The 10,066-nt window shown below is 35.6% G+C and overlaps 1 protein-coding gene across 1 annotated transcript; it reads right to left on the bottom strand.

Moving 5' to 3' along the window:
- Positions 1–2,795: 2,795 nt before the first annotated feature.
- Positions 2,796–7,469, bottom strand: LOC140754346 (torso-like protein). Its single transcript, XM_073089344.1, has 5 exons — positions 7,193–7,469; positions 6,380–6,598; positions 5,538–5,832; positions 4,430–4,561; positions 2,796–3,748 (listed from the first exon to the last, which is right to left on the bottom strand). The coding sequence occupies exons 1-5, from the start codon at positions 7,303–7,305 to the stop codon at positions 3,488–3,490; spliced, it is 1,020 nt and encodes a 339-aa protein (XP_072945445.1). The 5' UTR covers positions 7,306–7,469; the 3' UTR covers positions 2,796–3,487.
- Positions 7,470–10,066: the final 2,597 nt, after the last annotated feature.

Genomic DNA, 10,066 nt, shown 5'->3' with positions numbered 1-10,066 from the left:
CCATAATACTACTCCAGTAGAATCTCGACTAAGCGATATTTGTTGTCGTGTTAATGGCATTCGAATTATCGAAAATTTGGATAATTGAGTTTATGAAGAAAAGCTATTTAAACCGATTTAGGAAGGTAATGTTTTTCGACTATATGTTTGTTACGTATGTATTTTTCATTCTTTGGCAAACTCAAACGACTTCACTAATTTTGACATATGATGTGTCGTTGGATTCGACTAAATTGTGGAGATAACATAGGCTATATTTTTACCAATCGGGCTTTTGTTTTTTATAGTATCTTTTTAGTTGCGATTTGGCGACTTCCCGGAATTTGAAGGCACACAAAATGTGGCTGATTTGCAAGGGTTATTACAAAGTTACTTGTTCATCGCGAATAATCGCGAATATTTATAACTGAGATCCGGATTTGGTTTGGACATTGGTCTAGACGCCTGTATGTAGCCTAAATGGCTTGATAGATTTCGATGTATGTGTGGTGTTAGATTTGTCTTTATCACAACAGCAGAATAATTACTAAATTTTCTAAATCAAGACTTCTTCACATCTAAATTCAATAGTTTTGGCTGTGTCACATTTTATTGTCTTTTTTAATTCATATTTTTTAGTTTCAATCATTTATAAGTTTCAAAATAATTATGATATTTTTTCATATACTTCACAAGTATAAGCGGGTTTATGTCACACATGCTATAAAATAGTATACGATACTTGTGACATAAGTAGCCTATTATGTGCACGGCGTTTAGCACCCTCGCTGCGCTCGGGCGCTAACTTCACGCCGTGCAAAAATAGGCTACTTTGGCCACGCGTATCGTAATGTACTATTATTTATTATTTTCCTAAAAATTATATGCGTAAAATTAGTCGCGTAACACATAAATGTTTAGTGTTAAGTATATTTACTAAATTAGTCTTAAGTTTGTACCAAACAGGAGCATAAAAAACTCCGTTTAATAATACAGTACTTATAGATAAATATGTGCAAAAATTTGATAACATACAGAATAACTAAATATACATAATATTTATTAGACATACATTTGTAGAAGTCTGTTTTATCTATCATGAGATTATCTCTTTATAAAAAAATGGCAAAGGTATGTGAAGTCTACCAATACGCACTTGGCCAGCGCGGTGGACTATGGCCTAATCCTTCTCATTCTGAGAGGAGACCCGTGCCCAGCAGTGGGACAGTAATGGGTTGACGATGATAAGATTATCTCATGGTCACAATAACGGTAACAGCGCCATCTGTTGTGACATAATGTAATAAAATATTTTGACATTTTTATAAATATTGTAGTCGATAGATATAGTTCCTTGATATTCTTTGAGATGGCGTTAGTTGTGACAAAATATATTTTTATGTGTGAAGATGATCTTTTGTGTGTGTTTACTACCTGTATTTATTTGTATATGAGTGAATGCACTGTAAGGTTGTGTCAATATTTCAATCCTTTCTATGGTAATGTGCCAAAACATATATTTATAACTAGCCTTTCGGGTTTTTATGTGATATACGGCGATGTTATTATATTATTTAATCATTCCCAAAAATAAAATTCCCGTAATCTATCTAATAACAGCAGTGTTAGGCGCTGCTGTGTTCCGATTTGAAGGGTGTGAAGACAGACTTCCGAGGCGTTCCAGCTTAGTCCTCAGGGGTAGCGGCGCATCTGTGGCCGACTTCAGGTAGGAATATCTAATATACCTATCTGGGGTTGATTACAGATGTCCATGGGCGGCAGTAGCCACTTACCATCAGGTGGACTGCGTGCTCGTCTGCTACTCTTATATTATAAAAAAAATCCATGTTTTCAAAATGAAGTTAAAAGCACTACAAAACAATATACCTATGTTTTGATATGCTTTGACGACCCGCGTGGCGGAGCGGTCACCATACCGGTCTGACGCGCAAAGGGTCCCGGGTTCGATCCCCGGCCAGACAGATATCTAAATGATGAATTTAGGTTTCTGTTTCTGGGTCTGGGTGTTTGTGTATTTGTCTATGTATGTGTCCATGGCACCCACGATACAGGGAATCCTAGTGTGGGGCTGTGAGTGTAGAAAGCGTTTAGCGTTTAAAGCGTTTATGCTCCTGTTTGGTATACATATGTATTATATTAAATATAGAAGCTAATGTAATAAGATCTCAGGACATGACTGTTTATTTTATATATGTGTCCAAAGGCAATATTGAAATTATTTTTATTATTGCTACCTCAGAGTACCTTACAGCATAGAGCGAGCCTACGTGGGTACGAACAGTAAGCATAGGTAAGAACACAATCACTATATATCCTATAGAGAGTGATAAGTCGTAATCCAAGCTGTATGTTAGCGAATTTCGAATGTCGAAATATTTTAACTTCAAGGCCGACTTTTTTCTTAAAAGACTTATAAGACTAAATGACGGGTTTATTGGTAAAGTGTTCAAGTCGACGGTATAATTCAAAATGTACTTAACTTACGTACGATGACGTACACGTATATTCCTTTCATTTTGTCTTCAACGATATTCACGACTCTAATAAGCTTATATGACTAAGACGCTAGTCCTAAGAGGATTCGACAACTAAGTCTTCCTTCATTAATAATCACAGCTCTAGTTTTAGACGGTTCTACAACATGTGCCTACGATTCGTACTGAGGTGTTGCGTCCGTACTCTATGCTAATTATTACTCTGTGGTACATACTCAAACTATGTATAAGTTGGTTATGTGTTCACTTACAGCGATTAATGTATTAATCCTAACTTGTAATAAGAAATAAAATAACCAATGACATTTTAAGTTTATTTGTTTTATTTTACAAAATACTGGTTTATTGGAACAGCGACATCTGGCGGAGATTCCAACATTTAAAGTGGTGGTATAAAAATTAGTAAGTTACAGTATCAAAGACCATTTATAAAATATTTTGTGACAATGTTATAGATATCAAACGAGACTTAAGTGCGTCTAATATTGTGGTCATATCACTGATTCTGTCACACAATTTAATTTAGGGAACAGTTCTGACAGTAGCGTTACGTTTATGACGGTGGTACCCTCGTAGTCCAGCCGTGAGGTTTATTACCTTTAAACTACACACATATCCTGGTCCTACTCTTCAACAGCATAACTGTTACTGAAGTTATATTTCTTCTGGCGTATTTAGGAAACAGATCAATGGATTTTTAGCATAGGATAATACGAAGTTCCGTGCATTGATGTAACACACAATTTTTAGTGCGGGCAGATGATGGGAGCGCTGTTGTAACACATATTTTTAGCGTGGGACGAAGTTTAAAGCTGATATTACACATAGAGTATGTGTAACATTTACTTTCATCTATTGATCATTTGCTCCCTTACAGATTGAATTCATTTTTATTATAAATTACGACAAGGAAGTATAACTTCCTACATGAGTAGTACACAAAATATATACACGTTTTTTGTACTTTTATCTTAATTTAGTTCATTATATCTTCAAGCGTTTATCTCCCACAATTTCATATCGTTTTCAACGATTTCGGCGAATCTGTCTGCAGTGAACTTATCTTTGAATAAAGGTTTAAGAGTTTTTAGATGCAAGCCCAGCAAAGCACCTGTATCTAGTATATCGTTAAGCTTAAATGCTAAAATAGGATTATAGTGCAGCCGCAAAAGGCTAGGTCTAGAAAATAGGTATTGACTGTCGCGTAGGTTTTTTCTAGCCCAGTCTTCGATTATCTTGTTTCCGCTTGCTATCTGTAAATATAAAATAATAATTATTGTCAGAAAATCAATAGTAGTTCACTGTTGGTTAATTGTTTCATAGAATAGAACTTTGGTCAAATGTGAAATGGTAGACTCTTAACATCTTAAGACTCTACCTCAATATTATCAGTACACTATTTCGCATGGACATGTTGATTTTATCACAACGTTATCCACCACTGATGTGAGTGACTGTGGCTTAGTGCAAACTGAAGTTATACCTAATATACTACGCAAAGGGTCTACAAAAAAATCATCATGTTTTTTTTTTTTTATAATATAAGAGTACCAGACGAGCATGCAGTCCACCTGATGGTAAGTGGCTACTGCCGCCCATAGACATCTGTAGTCAACCCCAGATAAGATTAGATATTCCTACCTGAGGTCGGCCACAGATGCGCCGCTACCCCTGAGGACTAAGCTGGAATGCCTCGGAAAAGTCTTTCTCCCTTACCACACCCTTCAAACCGGAACACAGCAGCACCTTACACTGCAGTTATTAGGTAGAAATAGGTGTGGCGGTGGTGCCGCCGGAGTCGAACCACAAAGGGTTCTACCACCTTCATGTTTTTTAGTGTCCTTGCCACTCATAGACACACGGAGCGCTTTATTACTTAAATTAAATTAATCGCTTATTAATTTATGATGCAGTAATATCAAAAAATATCTTACCCGTATCTCGCCAACTTCTCTTAAGAAAAATGATGAAAAGTAATATCTAACTATATCGGAATTGGGCTGCCGTCTTGATCTCCTGAGGTATGATCTGAGTAAGTTATATCCATCCCGTTTGTACTTAAATACCTGGAATTTACAGAATTTTATTATTTTAATTATAAAAATTGTTGTTTATAAAAGTTGGTAGAAGCGTAGAACCCTTCGTAAATCGACTCGGGTGGCATCACAGTGGTAAGGAAGCTCGAATTTATTGAATATATTTCGTCATTATACAATAGGCATTGGTGGGACCATTGTGGGGCATATTCCTTGCAAAAATTTCTACTTCAAATCAAATCAAATCAAATTTTTTTATTCAAAATAGGTTCTTTACAGAGCACTTTTTGAATGTCAAACTACCACCACTTCACAAGGTGTTTCGTTATGGAGAAGAAGCGGCGAAAGAAACTCCATAACAAACATCTTTTAAAAAAAATGGATTTTACAATGTTAAACTTAACCTAATGGTACATGTGGAGCTGGAACTACTTCAGACCACACCGTTTTGTCAGTCAAATAATCACTTAGTTTATAGTACGCTTTTTTACATAGCGTTTGTTTAACGACATGTTTGAACTTTTTTTCTGTGAGATTCAAAATGTGGTCGGGTATTTTATTGTAGTAGCGAATACAGTTACCCATGAAAGATCTAGCCACCTTGCATAATCTATGTTTAGGAATTGCTAATTTATTTCTATTTCTAGTATTAAAGTTATGGTGGTTACTATTTTTTTCAAACATATCAGTATGTTTTCTTATATACATAATATTTTCATAGATGTATTGACTATGTACCGTCAATATGTTAATAGTGGGAAACAGTTCTCTCAGGTACTCACCACGTCGCAGACTATATATTGACCTTATTGCTCTTTTTTGAATAGTAAATATAGAGTCTATGTCAGCAGCACTACCCCACAGCAGAATGCCATAAGACATAATGCTGTGAAAGTAACTGAAATAGAAAAGCCTGGCAGTGGGGATGTCTGTTAACTGTCTAATTCTTCTGACTGCAAAAGCTGCAGTACTAAGTCTGCTGGACAAAGCAGAGATGTGTACTCACCTGATAAATAAAATTCCCAATGACATACGAATCAATATAGTGCGTGCCATAGCTCTTCATGAACCTACGTACATCTGACGCATTCCGTACATCCAAACCTTCTATTGCTCTCCGCACATAATCCTTTACAACCACCCTATCTAGGTTTCCTAATTGAACTGATCTCTCAACCTTTGTAAGTTTCACGAGGACATAACAGCAGTTGTCTAGAGAGGGGGACGGTTCGATGCCAAGGGTTCTCATTATTTCGTCGTGTATCCAGTCGCCTAAGAACGCTTTCCATGGTTTGTCTGTACTGAAAACAAAGGGTTATTAGTTAAAGACTGTTTCACACTAATTCGGTGGATGTCTTTATATTATTTTCATAGTAATAGGTATCTAAGGCTGATCGTTAATTATTTGAACTAATGATAGTTTTTCCGGTTATGTAGTGATAAACGTGGCTATCAGTCGTCTGGTGACGGCCGTTAGTAAAAAAATATTAACAATTTTTGCTTTTCATAATTCGAATTTGACAATTACTGCCTGGATTATTTATTTCAAACTTTTATTGGGAAAATCGGTTAAAATTATTAGGTTATTATTACTAACAATCGTTAGTCGCTTATGGATATAGATCCATATATTCGTATGTATAGACAGACGCATAGACAGAGGCGTCCGGGTTCGATGCTCAACCCGGGAACACAAATGTAATTGATGATAATTGATTTCAGTTTAGGGTCGGGAGGGTAGGGTAGGATGTGTGTGTGTTTTTTGTGTCATTGAATAACACAGTATGCTAGTGTGACGCCATGGGTTTGTAAGCGTTATTTTTAAATCTCATTCAGCATAAATCTTACCCTTCAATTCTGAAGTTCTGGAAGTAAGTAGTAAGTAGTTCATCCAGCGTTCCACACAGAAGAATATTCATATCGATCATGGTATCTCCAGAGTACTCTGCGTAGGTGATGTTTTCGAAAACTCTGATGTTCTTCTCTCGAAAGGGCTCAGCGGGTTCCGTGACATCTTCGTCGTAGTCAGCTGATATCACTTGTGATACTTGGGATAGGTCGCCATAACTGGGGAGTTAATATTAGATTTGTTTTAATTGCAGAGTATATAAGAACCATAAATCCTAACAAAAATTACTAATATAGAAAAAATATTTAGCCTAGCTTACAACTGCAAGGTACCTTCGGTTGTAGGTTGCTTTAATTCCCCATCTATCCAGACGTCTTTTTAAGTGCTACTAAAATACGTGATACGTTATAAGGTCGAAGTAGTACGAGTTCATCTGAATGACGAGGGCTCTCTGCCGCACATGAAATTCTTACTAATATAATGAAAAATAGAGGTTTTACTTTAAGCTGTGTTGCCACTGTGGAGAGCTAGGATAGTCGCCTCATATCCACATCCCTTCACTAACTAGATGTTTCCGTGCACGTAGCTTCTTGTAATTGTTTTTTTTTTGAGTAATCAAAGCACGCATCGAAAAAAATGCCTAATCATTAAAAATAATAACACAATATTTTAAACAAATAAATCTGATGTTGAATGAACTGTGAATGAACGGAATGATTCTATTAGGTACCTACAAACATTCAAACAATATCTGTGGTACGATAACTTAAGTCTGATAACCGCTAAGATCTAGTCTAGACAAAATAACTTACTTCGCGAAAACATCGATAGCGTTGCCAATAGTCAAACTGTATCCCAAGTCACCGTCCTCACTTTGACACAAACACACACACATAGCCACACAAAAAATCCGTAATACATCCATATTAATTACACATTTTAATTAATTGCCATTATGTATATAAGTATCCCGCGTGGTGTCGGCGTGTGAACTGCGTTTTTTCACATTTTGCTAATGTTAACAGCTACTTGGTAAACATTGTATGAACTTGACCCAAGAGATTAGCTCTTACAATATACTACAGTTATCACTCGGTTTTGCGTAATATAAAATAATATAATATAAAATAAAATATAATATATAATATAATATAATATATGTAATATAATATAAAAATAAGCTACTGAAGTATTCAACACGCTACAATATACATACAATTATACATATACGTTTATGTATCTATATAGAATTGACTTATTCGTGAGAGAATGCGGCAACTCAGACAAAGTAGGTATAAAATATTTATTCTAAGTGACTCAGATGGAGTATTTTATTGTTATACTTAAGACTAAGCTATGAAATCATTGTTTATGAATTTGTAAAGTTATTATAAGGATTTAGGCTAGCAAACAAGTACAAAGCCGGTGATGATGCACTGGCGACATCTTTCTATGAATACCACACCTGTTTTTATAATATAGGAGTAGCAGACGAGCATACAGTCCACCTGATGGTAATACGCTACTGCCGCCCATGGACATCTGTATTCAACCCCAGATAGGATTAGATATTCCTACCTAAGGTCGGCCACAGATGCGCCGCTACCCCTGAGTACTAAGCTGGAACGCTTCGAAAAGTCTCTCCCTTACCACACCCTTCAAACCGGAACACAGCAGCGCCTAACACTGCTGTTATTAGGTAGAAATAGGTGTGGCGGTGGTACCGCCGGAGTCGAACCACAAAGGGTTCTACCACCTTCAAACCTAACATCCACTTACCTCCTGTAAGTGTGCGGTTGTGCTGATATTTCATTTAGGACACACTCTTTCATTCTTCCCTCGATTAGAAAAGCAGACGGGCGAATGGTACGTGGTCACGTGTGGTGATCCCATAACCAGCGCCATGGCTAGGAGCTGTTCGGGGCGATTGCTACCTGCATTTTGCTAAGTGCATTTTGCCGACCACACACAAAATTAAAAAGTTAATGTCAGAAGGATTATGTTATACCATGTATTCATTATATCGTAATGTTTAAATAAAGATCTTTAAGATTATCAAACTTGATTTCACAAAGTTTCAACCTTGTCTGGAGCTTCACGGCCTCGGCGATGACTCTACACGTGAACAGGTAAACAGGATATAGAATAGGTAGGTAGGTACAGTGAATCATGGATAATGGACATACAAACAAAATCTAAATTCATTGGTCAGATTAATGTGTACTTGACTGAGATTAAATCCGAGACTCATGGCAGACAGCTATTGCGTTCACTGCGCTACGCGTTGGGGTTACGTCATAATTCTCGGGTCTTCTTTTATATTATACAAGTCTTCTGATACAGTCCTTTTGATGATCTGAGCTCGCTGCCGGCCATGGACATTTGTAACCAACTCCTGTGAAGCCAATCATACAAGCGTTGAAACTTAAGGATTTAAATGGTAGTCTCCTTTGTAAATCAGCCATCCTCTTCCCATTGAGACGCAAGAATTGCTTATTACTATTGTTAGACATCTATTCAAATTATTTTATGATAGTAATTAATATTTGATTTATTTATTACTTATGCACACACAATACAGTTATAAGAAAAAAGACAAACACTTTTAATTAATTATTTTGTGTTATTTTCATGAATTGTGATTTTTTATAATAATGTTTTAATTTATATGGTTACTGGCTGGTACGATTGTAAGAGTTAGCATAAAAAAGAAAAAGAACGCTCTTGACGTTTCAGTTGTATTTTGCGCGGGAATACTAAAAGTTGTAAATTGCTCAAAGAAATAGTTTTACTCTTGCACTACAGATATTAGATATTGGATGGTAAGCATACCTACTGTGTCTTAGAATGATAGGTACTGATATTAAAACGAGTCCGTCTCAGTATAGTGCCGTCTTTTGCCACAAAAATCAAGGTCCACGGGGTATTGCGTTCGATTCTCGCTGGTAAAGCGATAACCTTGCGAACTTACGCTGTTATCTCAATAACTAGCTAGTTTTTGGGGAAAAGTTATTAATAAATGTCTATAAAGTTTGTTAGGATTTTCTTTTCTTACATAGGTACAGCAAAATTGGAATAGAGGTATTCAAAATTATGAGAAAATAAATTAAACTGTTTTTCTTATATAAAAAGTACGCAAGAAGAATATGAAGATGACAAATATATAGATGTCATTTTCGAAACAAAAGAAGGCAAACAAAGGCTACAATCAAATATGATTCCTACCTGATTATTAAAACAGTTTTTTCCTAAAATTCTTACATCGTAAAGTATTGTGTTACGAATATTATAACGTAAACAATGCATATTTCCTTGAATTAATCTTAATTAAATACTGATTTTCATTGTTCTCATCTAGAAATCAAGGTTAACGCAGGTATATTTCCTAGTATGTATTTTAAACTTGTATCATTCGTTTTACGATATTTTAATAACCCAATTCGTTATAGATGGGTGAATATTCAATGTTATGTAGATACTTATCGGTATTTAAATAACATTTATTAACGTATGGGATTGAAACTGTTATGATTGAAATATTTGTTTTATCACGTACATTATAAATGTCGGTTGGAAGGCGCAATATTTGAAGGATTAATCTTAATATTTAACCGATCACGGTGTCGATACGAATTATTTATAAATATTCGATAACTAAAATATTGTATTGGATTATACCTATATAT

The sequence above is a fragment of the Epargyreus clarus genome, unplaced genomic scaffold (assembly GCF_041222505.1).
Source record: "Epargyreus clarus isolate Ecla_fem2 unplaced genomic scaffold, WU_Ecla_fem_2.2 ptg000029l, whole genome shotgun sequence".
Taxonomy (NCBI): Eukaryota; Metazoa; Arthropoda; class Insecta; order Lepidoptera; family Hesperiidae; genus Epargyreus; species Epargyreus clarus.
The sequence above is the reverse complement of the archived record's forward strand: the minus strand, read 5'-3'. Positions and strand labels throughout refer to the sequence as shown.